General features: G+C 48.8%; 1 protein-coding gene across 1 annotated transcript in view; it reads left to right on the forward strand.

Annotated features, from left to right (window-relative positions):
• LOC126517848 (rho GTPase-activating protein 45-like) overlaps positions 1-17,145 on the forward strand; it is a 251,022-nt gene that overhangs the window by 177,657 nt on the left and 56,220 nt on the right. The window contains exons 5-6 of the mRNA XM_055064503.2: positions 526-760; positions 11,981-12,044. Of these exons, the coding sequence (XP_054920478.1) occupies positions 526-760; positions 11,981-12,044 (299 nt within the window). The remainder of the gene's footprint in view (positions 1-525; positions 761-11,980; positions 12,045-17,145) is intronic.

Raw genomic sequence — 17,145 nt, forward strand, 5'->3', positions numbered from 1 at the left:
AGCGTATGCGGCCCCCGAAACCAGATCTGTATCCGTTACTCCGAGGAAGCGGTCGCCAGGAGCTGGATTTCGACACAACCCGTAGCGCTCCCCGACGACTCCTACAACGAGGAGTGGGTTGAGAAATCTATATACGTTTTTGAAACGGATGTCTGTCTTTTGTGAACAGTTACAGATGCACAAATTTCGTACTTCCGCTTTCTTTGTTGTTAAATCTTGGAGGCGCTCAATCTAAATTCTGCTTCGTACATTCGATAGAATTTATATTTTTTTTTCTTGTAAATGCAACAAATGTCATTCAAGTTGCTCTAGCGATTGTCTCACAATAGTACTGCTGCGTGTCAAGTGTACTTGAACAGAGAAATAAGAGTTGGCACCCGAGCTTAAGCTTCCTTTTAAATAACGCGTCCACCGACAGAGAGAAATAATTTAATTGAAAGAAGGCAGAGAGGTCGTCTTGACCAGTTCGAACGTACGCAATGCTCAAAGTGCCTGACTGCGAGTCGTCTCCCCCCCCGTGTGCAGAGAAGCAGCGTCGCGAGACGCGACTGGTGGCGGCGCACGAGAGGCTGGGCCAGGTGCTCCGCATCCTCCGCTCCATCCTGGAGAAGTACCCGCCCATCCAGTCGGCCGAGCTGCTGGTCGCCGCCTCGGCGCTCATCCAGCGGGTCAAGGGCCACGACTACGGGCCCGGGGGATCGTCCTCGTCGCAGGCCTGCTTCGAGGCCGTCGACCACCTCGCCCTGGCGTTCAGCAGCAGGTACTTTCGGGCAGAGGGGGAAACGCTGCAATGGCGTCAGCCGAGTGCCACTTACCGTATATACACTATACGCTTCAGGAGAACTGCGTTGGTTTCGCATTTTTACAGCGACGCTCGTCAGGGGAAGTTCCACAGCGAATCTCGTAGGGCACCGGCGGCATGACTCGCTATCAAATGCCAATCATAGAGCAGTCGGCAACACGCAGCCTGCGTCCAGGGCATCGGTGAGAACGCCAAGCCGGGCGCTGCCGTCGGCACAGCCGGTGGAACGTACAGGCACTTGCGGCGTATGTAACGGAGAGTAAAGAAGTAAGCTCGGATTTATGAAAGCGCGATAAAAGGCTCGGGAATTGCGGGCGTATTGCACGGCATAATGGTGTAGCGTTCGCGAAGTCTTCGGTGCATATTTTGAGCAGTCGCGAAACAGAACTCCCGAAGGGTGCGCTTGACAACTCCCTTACGAAATCGACTGGCCTCGGTGACCGACTGTAAGCGTGATGAAGACAAGCGCTACTGCCTTCTTCCTTCGCCCTGCTTTCTTTTTTTTTTCATCCCTTAACCCTCTTCTCCTTGCGCAAGGGTGTCAAACCGGAACTGCGTCTTGGTGACCTCCCTACCTTTGCCGTCTCTCTTCCTATCAAATCTCATGAACGATTCAAATAGTCAATTGGTGTATAGCGTTCGCTTCGGCGAAATGACGTTAGGTTAAATCACGAGCAGCACGTGCGAGGCCCAGTTAGGCTAATGCCATTCGAATAGCCTTCGTGTACTTTAGAAGGCACGTTAGGAGCGAGGAGTTGGAAAAAATATTGTCATCCGCATGAATGTAGCACCAAGCTACAACGTAAATGCGGGTTTCTCGGCCAGAAAGCTCCGCAGTTTGACGAAAAAGTTCGTCCCCGTCCGGGCATCGAACCTGGGACCAACGCGTTTCCGGGGCGGTTGCTTTCGTAGCTTCTGGCTACATATACTGACGCGTAGATGACAATTTTCCGTTTCATGAAGCACAACTAATTTGCCGCTGTGTTGTTGAAGCAACTGATTGCACGCCAGCAGGAGTGATTTTCCATGCTAAGAACAACGGTGATATGCGTCTCTCTGCAGTGTAGAGGTGTAAATTCGGGCCATAGCCTATGTTATTGAGTAAGGTGGGGTACCGACGAAGTAGTTGTGCGCAGCACGCATGCTACGACTGTCCCAAGTCACCCGTAAGAAATTGAGAAAGGATCTTTGGGGAAAAGCAGCCAGGTTAAAAGCCCGTCAATTATCATTATCGCCAGCCTGCGCTGCCGCACTTTCCCTAACTTCCGCTGCCAGATTTATAATCGCATTGTCGATTCCATACCGTGGCCCTATCGCATTACAGTGCAGAAAGAAAAAATACAAAACAGGAACTCGCGCAAGTCCAACGCACAGGTCAGAATCTATGCGAGGCGTTAGCGCGAGTAAAGTGCCTAATTAAACGCTTTACAGCCAAAGAGGGGCGTATACAATTTGGCCATGGCAAGTGCATGCAAACAGTATAGTTGGGACACGTGTCAATAAACATTTAGGGATTTTATACGTCTTGTGTCGCACTGGGACAAAACCCATCTTGGAGGATCCGTCACGAACGGGCACTACCCCAGTGGCACGTACCGAATGACTTAGTTAAAAAAAACTGTGAAGTATAATTAACCAATCTATTAACAGATCATCAGTGTGCCTTTAATATAGCTGTGAGCCGATATTATATGTGCAGTTCTTATGTAGGAACTTCTTTCATCTTTTTTTTTGTTGTTGTTGTTGTAACGCCCAACAGAGCAGGAAATATTTGATCAGCGTTCAAGGTTTATCCGAGCCACTTCGTGGGTAGTTTCGTACGTCCTTTGTTTGTACTACACCTGCAAACACATTCGGCAAGGAAGCAGCCACCGTCGGGAAAATCTTGGAGGGTTCCGAAACCAAGCTTCGCGCTAAAAAGAAAAACAAAATGCGCGTGTTCTAGATAAAAGCACGGCAGGAATTAATCCGCAAACCTCCGGGACTTGCGCCCATCGCGTCCTGCTGCGGATATTCGGGGCGTTAAACCGCTCGCCGCCAATCGTTACTTCAGGCTCTGCTTGCAATCTTTTTATAAATGACTGCCTTGGCGCGGTTATCACCTTCGATTCTCCTCATTATACGCGCAGCGGGTGGGCGGAAACCACAGAACCGGGGCTAATCGACGCGCAATTGACTGCGTGTGCGTGTTTGCTTTTCTTGCCGGCTCGGTGATAAGCGTGTTATCAGTTCCGGCGCGCGTCGAGACGCGCTCTAACACCCTCGCTGCCTGCGTGTCGCGTCTGTGAGTACGCGCCTTTGCCGTGCCGCGCGGACCCGTCCTCGAAGCGAGAGGCGGCTCGAACGGCCGCGAATTTTGAAGCCTGCGTGTGTCTCCAAGTCCCCGCTTTACTCGGCCGAATGGATCATACGAATCGCGCTCGCTTTGTTCGACGGCCTCCAGCGAGTGTAAAATGTGAGTATACACCGTCGTCATCGGATTATTATAGGCGCGATGCTCAAAGCGATCGGGCTTGGAGCACGGTCTTCCAGAGCACTGTATACCCGTTGGGTAGCGGACGACAAATGCACGAACTCGTTGCAATGCGATGTAATTTTATCTCCATTAAAAAGATGAATGCACGAACTCATTACTGCAGTACCTACATTGCAAAAGGCTACATTGCTTTATCTGGTGTCCCTTTTTGTTCATCTAATTACTAAGCATGCTTTGCGGCAAATTGCACTTTAAATAATTGTTAAGAAGCACCTAGTCAGTTTAAACCGATAGAATGTTCTTTCAGAACTCTATTTTCGTTAATATCGGGGTAATCGGTTGATTACTACAACAAAAAATGAAGGTCAAGGTTCCATTTTTCTTGATTTTCGCGCTGAATTCCGAGGGCAGGTAGTTCACCGTGACGTCACGGATTTCAAAGTAATGTTTGTTTTGTTTGTTTGTTTGTTTTCGTATTTGGACCATTGTAGCTAAGTGTAAATTTTTTAAACTTGCTAAGTTCGATCTGTGGCTTCTTCTTACTTCATTTGGAACACAATGTAGTCGATCATTACGGTTCAAGAAAAAGATACCCTGGCGCTGTTCGAGTCCATGACGTCACAAGGCGGTGCGGGAACTTCAAAGCAGCGTCACCACCCGCATTTCGTATTCGCGCCCTTTCTTGCTTACCAAGGTGCATGGTAAGGGTTTCATGGTATTGTAGAAAATAATTTACTAATAAACCTGAAATAATCTTCTGGTTATTTAGTGTCCCCGTAAACCCCATCATCCGACTTATTTGTTTTCGCATCTCTGGGCCCCCCTGCCCGACAGGTGACCTGAAAAAAAAAAAAAAAAGACACGCACATTCTGCGGTTTTACGTGCCGAAACCGTGATATGATTACGGAACACGGCGTAGTGGGAGGACTCCGGATTTATTTTGCCCATCTGCTGTTCTTTATAACGTACACCTGAAATCTGAATGCACGAGCGTTTTTTTATTTTTATTTTTTTTTTGTATTCCGACGGTCGCCGTTATGGTCATCGAACCCGAAACCCTGAGCTCGAAAGCGGGGCGCCATAGTCACTAAGCTGAAAAGAATCATCGAGAGCGCAGTAGATTGTTACAAAGCGTGACCCCTGCGGATCTTTCGGTTGTCGCATGAATGAAAAAGTGGTCGTATATGGCTAAGGGGTATATACGATTTTGTCACGTTACTATGCCACCTCACGGAACACGGCTGACATATGGCTGACAGGTGGCGAATGCCATCGCCAGGCCTGGAAACGCAAATCACCGCTATCGCGCTTCTTTGGTAACGCCAAAGTGGGTTTGAAAACGAAATACGTACTCGGCCTATTCTATTACTATTATTTTTAACATTTTATTTCTCCCTCTCGCTTGCCTGCATACGTGCAGTTTGTTTTGGGGACCGGTATTTAACCTGTTGGCTGTCGGTACACTCATTGTGTCCGCACTCTTTTTTGATAATGAAGTAATAAAAAAATTGCCAGGCTTAGCTTGGTTAAGCCAAGAATGCGTTGCATATTGCGCGCGAGTTGGGGCCCAGCTTTTCCTCCGGCTGTCGTGACGTCACGTCACGTGGTTGCGCTAAAGGTCAATGGTGGCTGCGCGGCCGCGCCCAAGGGCTGAACTGAGTGATTGCAATATGCAACGCATAAAACTCTAGTGTAGGGGTATGAGCCACTATGATGGCTCATACCCCCAATGGTGGCTGCCCGGCCGCGCCCAAGGGCTGAACTGAGTGATTTCAATATGCAACGCATAAAAGCTGGCTGATTGATCAAATGACCGCAGAATGGAGCGAATTTCACATTTCTTGTCATCCGTCATGCACGGGTGTCGATATCGGTGATAATGGCGGTGCCGCACCGTTCGAACCGTACGACAAACGGCGAAGATAACAGCAGATGAATTGTATCTGCACAGATAACGAGCCATTTTGAGATACATATACACCGCAGCGTTAACTGAACAAGACAGGAACTACTCGGTGAATTACTGCAGGGCCTTTTCTAATACAGTACGGGTTTGAACAGCTGAGCTGAAGAAAGACGAACTAAGGGAGACAGACAAGGACGTCGTTTTACTAACAACTGATTTATTTGTGTGATTGCTGACAACTGATTTATTTGTGTGATTGCTGACAACTGATTTATTTGTGTGATTGCTAACAACTGATTTATTTGTGTGATTGCGGCCGGTTACATATGTAGTAGTGCACGCTCAGAAAATAGAAAAAAGAAAGGAAAAAGACAGATATACAGCATCCGTGCCTCGTATGGGAAATTCAGTTGTTAGCACAGCGACATCCTTGTCTGTCTCCGTGAGTCCTTTGTTTATTTTATTTTTTTCAGGTCAGCTGTTCATACTCGTCTTAGCTATGAAACCAACTAGCTCAGATAAATACTACCCTGTTCAAAGCTTTGCCGTTGTTTCTTTTTCTTTTGTAACTTTTGTACGTCTATCTTTTTGTACATCTACGTCGTTTTGTACCGCTATGTATTTCTACCTACGTGCCCACATACACTGGTTCTTGCGCGTTTACGCCCGTAGAAAAAGAAAAGGCGTACGAACCACTCTCTCTGTGAAAAAAATTCACCGACGGTTACAATACCCCCTAATGCGCATTTTGAGCGCAGCTCTGTACATGTTTTCATTTCGGGATATATTGAGGCATCGCACCTATCGCCGCAGTGACTGGCAGAGCCGCGACGCGCGGTGCTATATATAGACGGGCCACACGCAGTTGCCGCTTTCCGGAAACTGCAGCTTATGCAACCGTAATCGTCACTGGGAAACGCTTGCAGCGAACGCTATGCACGAAGGCGAGCTTTCTGGTTCTTTTTTTTTTTACAGCGAAGCCGTATATGTCTAGGATTCCGCGATGCTTTCGCGTCCGTCGGCAGAAAGCTATCATCATCAACGGTGTATGCCCCCGCAAACACTCGTATCCCCGTAGGCGAGCATAAAAATGCAACGGCCCATAGCCCCGTAAGACAGAGAGGCTACAAACACTCGGCAAAGTGCAGCGAACAGTGCATATACATTCTTTGGAGTCACGCGCAACTCATACAGAACAGCATGCGTGTCAATAAAGAACAAGCTCAAACAGAGCATGCAAACCACGTAATTGATTATAACGCGCTCGTGCTAGCAATGCGAAGCGCGTAGCACCCGCCGCATATGTTTCGCAGTAAAGATTACTGTTGCTCAAGATGCCGCGTTGACGCCAGGTAGCAACGTGGGGCGTGACATCCATAGCCGTTCGTATATAATATAAGCAGCTTAGCAACTTGAGTTCGATGTTGCAGCACCGCATTCCTACCATGACTATGAAATAGCACTACTATCATTACTTTAAAGCCATAAAGCATTGCATACCACCCTCAGCTGTTGTAGTGGTGGTTTTCAACAGCTTCGCTGGAAGTCCACTTTTGCAGAGCAGTGATGGTGAGTTTTTTTTTCTTTCCCTCAGACGGCCGGCGCCGCCGCGAATGCGCGGATGTGAGCGCCATCTGGTGGTGCTTCGAGGTGGCTTCCTCCGCTTTCCTCCTTGCGCTCTCTTTGCTATCGCCGTCTTTAAGTCCCCGCTGCGCTCTGCGTTCGCTTTTCCATCCTTCGCTGTGCTCGTTCACTCGGTTACGCTGTGGCACGCCGACGCACAACGCAGGACTGGCCGCCTAAGAGCTGCGCTCTAAAGGTTATTTGTTCGTAGCTTAGACGTACATTCAAAATTTGATGAATAATCGCTCTGTTCGCATGCTTTAGCTTGGACTATAGTAGTCAACCTCAGGCTTTATATGTCTCGACTGCAAAGATTTTTTTTAAGTGCAGCCTTTAGGCCCCCGTTCCTGCGTTGAGCGTCGGCGTAACCGAGCGAACGATGAAAGAGCGAACGCGGAGCGCAGCGGGAATTGAAAGACGGCGAAAGTGAAGAGAGTGCGAGGAGGAAAGCGGAGGGGGAGGGTACAGCGGTAGCATGATCAGGAGAGTATGGCGAAAAGGTGAGGAGGAAAGCGGAGTGCCGAACGAGGCGTTCTCCACGGCGGCGACCAGGCGTGCGGCGAGCCGGCGAGCGCGTTCACAAAGCGCCATAGTGGGCTTCGGACCCACTGCGCATGCGCTACCTCGCCTGCGCCGCCACCGCCAGAGAACACGATCCGCGCGAGCCACGCGTTCTCGTGTTCGCGTTTTCTTTGTGAACAATGAGCGATGCAACCGGTGGAAATGCTACGTCAGCAGCTGCTGCTAAACGAGCTTCCCGAGCAGAGGCTCAACGCCGCCGCCGAGAAGACGCTGTCGTTCAGAACCAGAACGGCAAGTTGGTGATTTTCCATAATGTTTAAAAACAGCGTTAAAAGCGTACACCGGACAACAGCAAGCAGAATGGGGCACACACATCGCCGTGTGTGTGCCATCCTCCTTTCTGTTGTCCGGTGTACGTTTTTAGCGCTGTTTTTAAACGTTAAGTTCAGAATCAAATTTTTTTGCCACAATATATCGCGAATTCAAAACACATAGACAACTGCGCTGAAAATTCGCATTAGGCATTATCGTAATCGTCGGTGGATTATTTTTCTTTACGCCTGAGAACAACGTGGTCCGTATGCTTTTGCTGCAGAGTGTGCATCCTGAGTTCCCATCGGCACGTTCTGCAGTCACTTAGGCCTCTTCGAGCTCGTGCTCCTCTGCTTGTACGAGTAATGTTGTCGCTGGTGGTGGTGGTGATTACAGTGGTGCGCACAATGCTGATGGGAATAGGCCAAGGGTTGAACGGCGCTGGTAAAATGCGATAATTGAGTTAACTTTCAATGCTCAACGAATGCAAACGAAAAAGAAAAAACGAAAAGCGTTCTTGAGACGTCAGACGGAGAATAAATGCTTGCGCGCTTAAACTGAATCACGCCCTGTAGTGGACGACTCCGGATTAGTTTTGACGATCCGGACTTCTCCGAAAGCAAGATAGTGAGCGGTTTCTTTTATTTTATTATTATTATTAACATTTTTTTGCATTCCGCTCCCATTCAAGCGCGGCTACCACGGCCGGGAACTGAACTTGGGCTGAACAACACACTGCCAAGCCACTAAGCCGCCGGGGCGAATAAGGATGAGAACACTCTTTTCGTGAACAGCACACACACATAATTTATACCGAGCCTTCTGTCAAGAGGCAGTTGCTGACTACTAGCGAGTACGACGGACGCCTTGAGCGCTTCGTGGTTTCAGAGGCAGCATGCAAACCTACGTAGCGCATTTCGAGCCCATTCTATCCGCAAGAAGCGTCTGCTTCCTCATTACCGTGCAGCCGCGGATGCGCGACGCGGGTGCGTGCAGCCCCAACCGGCGCCGCCGCTGCTCCGAATGCGCAGTGGTGATGCGCGGAACCCAGCGGCGGTGACGTACGCGCGACTCCTCCGCTGTGATTGGTTGGCCTGTCCGGCGACAGCTAGAACGGCCACGCAGCTCCCACGCTCACGAAAACCCGGCGACATGAGTTCGCAATGAAAAGCTTCGCTTTTAGAACTTTGTCATGCTTTGTCACGAGCCCCGTGTCTGCTGTCATTCAACGTAATCGCGAGGACGTCGCATTGAAACCAGACCGGGCACACCGCATTGTTCAGCAAAAACAAGCTTCTTTTTTTTAACGTGATAGCGTTAAGGGCCCCGTACATGTCGCATGAAATTCGGTGTCGACGCCAGCGTCGGCGAAGATTTCTGTATATATTTAGGTATATGTATATCCCAAGCCTTGCTCTATGACATGCGGTATATGCGGGTTATATCGCTAATGTTGCTCGTACCTTGTCTTACACTCTTGACGACGTCATTTCCTCGGAATATTGAGACTTGCAGCCCACAAACAAATGTCGTGAAACAAAACACCGGCAACGCACGCCTTTTATGTTAAACCTTCTCAGTATTTAATATAAAACTGCGAAACAATAACAAAAAAATTGAAAATGACTTAATAATTTTTCTGCGGCTGTGCACTTTCTCCCGGATCGGCCCATGGAAGAGGCCGCTTTTCTACCAGAAATCTCGCCTTCGTGCATACTGTTCGAGGCCGGCGTTTCCCGGTAAAAATTGCGGTTACATAAGCTGCAGCTACCGGGAAGCGTGAGACGCAGTCAAGGATCTTTGAATGCTATCGCGTTCCATTCTTAAAAACGAAGCGTAAGCGGCCTCCAAGTTTTTTTAAACATAAATTGGTGCCGCTATGTTCTACGGCATAAACTAAATAAAATTATTGCGACGCAGCAGTTATCACGACCTTTATTCCGAGTCGAAGATGCGGCGAACCGACCACGCCCGCAGCACGGATCACACTCGGGAGCCAGCCCCACAAGCGATGATGATGAAGAACCCCATATGAACCCCACATGATGATGATGATCAGGTACAGATGAGAAAGAATAGCTTATAAATGACCACACTAATGTCCCCTCGCGCGAGAGCGGCCATCCTGGCCGCAATTCAATGGGGCGGCGAATGCCTCGTGAACGGCTTCGTACGGGAAACGTGGACAACCTCAGCGGCGCGGCAGCGGCGGTCATTTGGAACAATAACTGGTACCACGCGATAGTTAACCGGAGAAGTCTGCTCCAAGACTTTGTAGCGGCCGATGAAGCGAAGCTGAAACTTGCCGCACAAGCCAGGAGTACGAACTGGTGTCCGGAGTAGCACTTCCTCGCCAGGGCGGAAGCACAAGACGCAATGAGAGGCGTCGTAATGCTGCTTGCGGTCCTGTTGCCGTGCTTCGTTCGGTGTTGATGCGGCCGAGCTGGCGACAACGGAGAATGCGGGACACATATTCTTCACAGCAGGATGGACATTGATTGACAGTTGGCGCGAAGAAAGAGACGTCAAGACAGGAACAGGGCGAACGACCATAGACAAGGTAGAATGGCGAGTAACCGGTCGTGCGTTGAACGGCGGTATTATACGCAAAAGTCACGAATGGCAAAATTGCGTCCCAATTTCTGTGATCCGGTTCGATGTACATGGCTAGCATGTCTGACAGCGCGCGATGAAATCGCTCTGTGAGGCCGTTGGTTTTCGGATGGTAACTGGAGGTAGTCTTGTGGGTGGTTCCGGAGGCTCTGAGTAGTTGCGAGAGGAATGCTTTTCCACGGTCGCTCAGGAGGACGCGAGGAGCTGCCTTGGCGCAGTATTAAGGATTGAAGTATGAATGCAGCAACTTCAGAGGCTGAGGCAGAACTCACACAAGTTGTCTCGGCGTAGCGTGTCGAGTGATCAACGGCTGTCTCAATATATAGGTCTGTCTCCTGGATGAAGTCCAGGAGCGGCCGGTACAGACGACCATGCGTCGAAAACTTTAGGTCAGGTGGTTGACCTGGGTGGTAGTCCAGGCCTCAAATGTGGCGGGTGCCGGCCTCGTGAGGCCCAGTCGGATTCCCAGAAGGTGATCCTTAATTTGTTGCCTCTGTGCGGACGAGAACGTGTTTTCAAACACGTTCTCAACGCCCTAAGCTTTCTAATCTTATCGTGTTCGCTTCGAGTAGTTTCGTACACGCATTTCGTGACAATGCCGTTTGCTTGCGCCATTTTCCTGCTTTCCTCTCAGGGCGTGTTGAAAGAGGAACTTGTGTCACAGAGGAACTCGTGTCAAGAGTGTCACAGATTAGGCGGGCGCGCTGCCCTTCACTTATCAGTGTGTGCCGTTCACCGCCTCCACCTCCTTGTTTTTCTTTCTGGTCTCTTTTTTTTTTGTTTCACCGTCATATCCCTATTCAAGACGTGTACCAACTCGCCTAACAAGCTACCCTCATGCACTGGTGCAGTTGTGCGGAACGTGCTGACCTTTAACAATTACGGTATGTTAACCTGTGGTTGTATTTCGTTTGTGCCACTGTTAAACCGCTCAAGCAAGAAACATAAGAGGTACCCGAGGGAATAATTGTTAATTTTTCGTCTAAATGGGCAAGTGTCGCCCAAAATAAAGATGTTGTTACACAGCGGAAGCAGCGAAGCGTATACGTAAAGAAGAAAAAAAACTGTATTTGCAGGTTATTTACGATGTGCGCCAATGGCGCATAAACAAGATGGCTGACCGAACCGATCGCACTTTCTTCCCGCCTAACCGTCTTTGACAATAGTCAGCTATAGTCTTCAGCGCCACGCCCCATTGCTCCGTGACATAACTCGACAGAAAAATAAATACTTTGCGCACACATTTTCAGCTTTGCTTCGTTACTTATGAGCAGCGCTATGTAGAAAACTGAAGGCGAGCTGCACCCCAAAACACCTCATGTGGAACTTGCACAGACAATCCTTGTCAAATGCAAAATGCAGGTGTACATCGCACTTTGCTCTACATTAGCTGTGTGACACCAGAGCAGCCGGGAATATTGCGTGCGTCTTTGTCCTCTGGCAGTGCTTTCGAAAGAAAGCCAGTTATATGTAAAGAAGTTAGCGCTTTCAAAAGAACACTGTTAGCAGCCACGGTACATGGTAGCGCTATTTCCGACGTCTCGTGCTTTTAACGCAGGCGCGTTGCGTGTCTAGGCCTTCAGTAACAAATGATGTTCTGTAACTAAAATGGTCGCAAGCCGTCCATTTGAATAAACGCGTTTTGCTCTTTCATTCGCCTCGTTCGCTGCCACTATGCCACGCTCCTCCTCCCCTAACGTTGGTGTCTCTTTCCTCGTGGTGCAGGGTGTCCGAGTACCTGATGGGAGACCTGGACACGGGCTCCACGAGTGCCATCGGCAAGGCGCGGGTAAGACCTCACCCCACTCTCGGGGTTCGCGCCCCGCAGTAACACAACCGCGCGCGTACATAATTTCCATAAGTTAAGTGCTCTCGTGGCCCGTCTGTAACAACCGTGTGCGCTTAGAGGGACGCTAAAGAGAAAAATTATTTCTTCTGTGTGAGTAAAATTACTCTTCCACAACAGCAAAAAACACCACACTTACCGCGAGCAAATTCGGTCAGTAAGCCGGAAAAAATAAAGACGAGAAGCACAAAAGATGGGTGGCGACGCAACTCCAGCTTGCTGTGACGTCGTGGATTATGACAACGCCTTCTTGGGCGTATGAAAGTCCTTAGCGGTAAGAAGATTGATTGCATTGTATTCTAAAGGAGCCAAAGGCTGAATACGGCAAGTTCCTCGAACTTTTGCTCAGCCAACGCAACCGAAATACGAAAAAAAAACGTACTTTGAAATGCGTGACGTCGCACTGACGTACCGGCGTTGGGGTTTCGGCGCGAAATTAAATTAAAGAAAAAAAAGAAACTTCCAGCAATAATAATAATCTACATACTATCGCGTAATTAACGAGAACAAAGTTTTCAAAGAGTACGTTATCAGTCTAAATTAATTTATTGGTTTGCTTTAGTGTAACTTTAATATAAATATAAATAGTAGCGCGGAACAGCTGGTTACAGTGCGGTCCACTGTTACGTGGAGCGCTGGGCTCACGCGTTGAGAGTGCTCAAAGTGCGCGCACCGGTGGAGGAAGTGCGAATGAATTGCTCACTGCGCATGCGCGTAGGGAGGAAACTGCGTTCACCTACGGCGTGAGTCGTCTGCTGCAGAACCGGCCTCTCCCACGCTTCCCAAGGTTCGAAAATCGCGCATGTCGCGCCGCCGCGTGCTCCCCTTAATAGGGTACTGCACTGTACTTTAAAGAAAGTAAAGGCAGTAAAAAAAACCAAAGAGATGAGCTCCTAAGGGTGGCAGTTTGTCCCATAAGTAACACCCTCACCTTTAAAGTGTGAGATCGAATCGTTGATGGGGACAAATGAAGTTTTGCGTTTTTGGCGAGTCTTTGGGGTACGTAAACTTCGTGGTATACTTGAGGCAGAGACAGTGCACGAAAACTGCAAGCTCCAGCCGCGGTAGCCTAGTGGCTGCGACACGGCGGTGGTGAGCACGTCGGCGCATTCCGATGGAGGCGGAGTGCAAAAAGCGCTCTTGCATTTTCATTTGGTTTCTATTTAGAAATACCTCACAGGCCTCCAGAGAGGCATTGAGTGAGTGGAGCACGTAGTACAGTTCAATTACACTTGACGACAATTCAGATACAAAACACTGGCAAGGAAACGGACAATCACTCAATCTAAAAAAGAAGAGAAAGAAAGAAAAATGGCATATCGGACATTGTATATACGTTATTGAACCCTAGATGGTCAAAATTATTCCGGAGTCCCCTAACACGCCGTGACTCGTAGTAAGATTTTGCTTGTACGTGACTTTAATATGCCGCTGCCAAACTCTCCTCTCAGATATTTCGCTGCACACCAGGTGGTCCAAATTAATATAGAATTTTCAACCACAGCCTCTCTCATGGCAGGCGTAATTATAACTCACTGTCGCGTATAAAAAAAATTACAGCCGTGGGACAAAGAAGCACCCTTAAAGCTGTAAAACTTTCTGCTGTGCAATACCTATCTACTACTCTTATATAGCACCTATCCTGTTCGTCTCCTCTTAAGTTATGCTACGAACCGAGTAGTCTAGCGGTTCATTTCGCGCGTAATCTATCTTTTTGTCTCTTGTCTATCTCTTTGTCTATATCTTGTCTGTCTATTTTGTCTCTTGGCGTAATCTATCCTTCTTGTCTTTTTGTATCTATATACTGTGCCCGGCTCGCACGTAGCGCATAATCCGCGCGTAAGCTTCATGGACATCGAAAGGGGCATTAAAGAAGAATCTCAAATTGCGACGGTTTGATAAATTGCTCTTCTGGAATCTCGGATGGCGGAAACGACCGTCTTACTGCGAGCTCCTTCCCCGTAATCGCACAATTAAAAAATGCAAATTGAAAGGCGTGTTTCGTGTTCCGGCACAAGTTCCTCACGGCGTCAAGAGTTTTAGACAGCGTACGCTTTGCACCAGCTGATGGCGCATCGATAAACAACAGCATTGCGTTCTAGTGAAATAAAAGACTCATGTCTCGAAAACTTTCCCGGAAAAAGTGTCATACATGTGAAGGTTCTTTAACATCCGTGACGTCATGATATACTGATATACCTTTCTACCATTTTTTTTTTTTATTTTTCTTGCTCTCATCTACTTTACCCTCCCCCCCTACCCCACCCAATTTGGCGCCAAATGTGAGTGTAATTGAAGTGTTCAAGAAATCATTCACCACAGTATAGCTGATCTTAGCGATTCTTCTTAGTATCGCTATAACGAGCTTCGTGCAGGGGGTGCACACTGCCACATTTAAAGATTTCGAGGGGCAAAGTAGCCACGCATGCACGGAATTTTTTTTCCTCTGTCACTGGATAACTTACAGCAAGACAACTTACAGTCGCGCTCATCACGCTTTCAAAAAAGACCGTCGGCAAGCACACATAGCGTTCAAATTCTCGACATGCAAATGACCCCTGGTCGTCCGGGACCTGGCATGGCGTCACCAACTCCCTAAGCGCGATGCAAATAGCTTGACTTGCGCCGTGCAACCCCTGTGGGCGCAACGCGGTGTCCGGCGTCCTTCACTGGATGACTACATGGCATGCCACGGGATGCGCGACACAGAAAAATAGGCTTTTGTTGCGTAATCGCCGGACGCTTGCGTGGAAAAGAAACCCGAAAAAAAGCTTGCGTGCCTTGGCAGAAATTCGCAACGCAGGCTAAGGCACGCAAAGACTGTAGGGGTGGCTCGCAACGGCCCCGACGGCCACCAGCGTCTGTTTTGCTCCACGTACGAGTCGAGATCCTTCAGGAGGCGGAGAAGGAAGCGGTCGCTAAGGCTTTGAAGCGAAGAATTCTCTTCCTCCTACGCACCCATGACGACTACGAAATGATAAACACGTGACAGGCGAAGCAATCACGCTGTCTTTAATGCTAACCGGAGTTCTTCAACACGCGTTGTGAAACCCTTTCTTAGAGTCCGGTCATTCAGGAGGCCCGTTCTTTTTAAAGCGAACGCTTTACTGGCCGCGAACTTGCCATTTCACCGTGGCGGTGCTCCGAGGAGGCACATGACTTCACAACGCGCGCCTCGCCGCGGATATTTGTCTCTCTCGCTCCCTAGTCACTACTGCGCATGCGCCACTAGTAGCACCGAGCCACAGGTGTTCGCCGCTGCGCAGCGCCGCGCCTTTACGCCGCTGCCGTTTGGTATGACGTCACGCCGCGTTCCTCGTTGCGCTCGCCTCCGCTCGTCTCGCCAGCTGCGTCGCATGCCTGATAACATGTCGGAGGATTGAAAAGGAGCGCTCGCGTGCGCCGCAACCACAGTTGAGGCGGCAGTATGGAGGGCGACAATTCTGGTAAGCAGGAGGAGGCCTGGAATCGACATCGGAACGAGCTGAAGAGGAATCGCCCAGGAAACAGACGAACAGCGCGCCGAACGACTGGCTAAACGCCGCAACATAGCTAGACAACCAGACTAACCTGGACTTGCAATCAAGATTAACCAAGGCTAACCATGCTATGCCTTATCTTTCGCTACGTATATCATGGCACAACCGAGCTAAGCCACTGCCATTTTTTTTTTTTTTTTTTTTTTTTTTTAGAGTTCGCTGGCTGGCACAGCACCAGTGCAGGACAAAGCGGGATTCTGATTTTGTGAGTCTGCGCCGTTCGTCTGCGAAAACTTGCTCGAAACGAGAAAATCACTTTAATAATTGGCAATGATCGGCAGTAGCCTTACAGTGTCTTGGCGTGCCATGCTTCTTTGTGTGACACCTATGTTCTTTTTTTAAATCTTACGGCATTCGCTTTAGAAGCTCAAGCAAAAGCATAACGGTATAGCCGAAATCATATGTTCAGTGATACGCAGCTTGGGACACGACTCCTTGTACTTTTTTTTTCTGTAAGGTGGCGTGACAGTTATTCGAAACAGAAAACAAAAGGCTTTATCGAGAGTTCATGGAGAGGTTAGTGTTTTGATGTTGCGCCTTTAATTATAGTTCATATGATTGGGGTCAAAAGCAAATGTAGAAAAGAACGAACAATGTTTTTTTTTTCAAAAAATATCGGAAGCACAGTAGGATTAAAAATATACCTATGAAACGCGAACATACAGAAATGCTCTCAAAAGGAGCACATTAAAGAGTCAGAATGGAAAAATACTAAATACTTTCGCGTGGCCCGGCTAACGCCTGTGTCACGCACAAGAATAAAGAAAGAAAGGAAACGTCAAAAGCGCTTTTTTATAGAGAGCAAAACAGACGCAGTCCGCTCGCGCCCCTACCAGACCCGCAGCATTCGCGCTAGAGCACCGTGGCATATTTGGGAGCCACTATTATCTGTCGTGCACCTGATTTATGTCTGAGTAAAGAGGCGCTCCGCGCTAACAGGATATCTTGTGAACGCTGTGCAGTTTGCGCAACCCGTGGCAAGCACGAGAAGTGTCTGATCTCCGACGTGTTCGCTGCTGAAAAGCGCGCGAGTTCAAAGTAGCAGCACTCGCACCGGCTGTGACCCGCGTTCTGGGAGCAACAAAATCGCGCTCCACATAGTTATTCGTGCCCGGTCTGCGACACCGCTAACAACAACAACAACAACAACAAAAAAGACGTGAAGGTCGGTGGCGCTCTCTTTCCGTGGATTTGTCCCGGACTCCATCGAGTCCCTCCTCGCCACTTCCGTACATCATGCCTTCGCCCAGGACGCTCTCGCGACCGCAAACACTAGATTCATGGACCGTGTACTAACGTTTCTTATTAGAATTCCTTGCACGAAACAAATCTGTTTGTGTATTTGTAAACATATATTTTTTTAATTATGTCAGAAAGGCAGACTTGCGGGGCAAAAAGAAAATGAAAGAAAACGAAGCGTGTGGAAAGCTCAGGGCGAGAAATATTGCGGCCACGGCCGTCGCCAGAACAGATTAATATCTTCGAATCGGCGCGTTAGGGCGTAC

This window comes from Dermacentor andersoni, chromosome 11, assembly GCF_023375885.2.
Source record: "Dermacentor andersoni chromosome 11, qqDerAnde1_hic_scaffold, whole genome shotgun sequence".
In the NCBI taxonomy this organism is placed as follows: Eukaryota; Metazoa; Arthropoda; class Arachnida; order Ixodida; family Ixodidae; genus Dermacentor; species Dermacentor andersoni.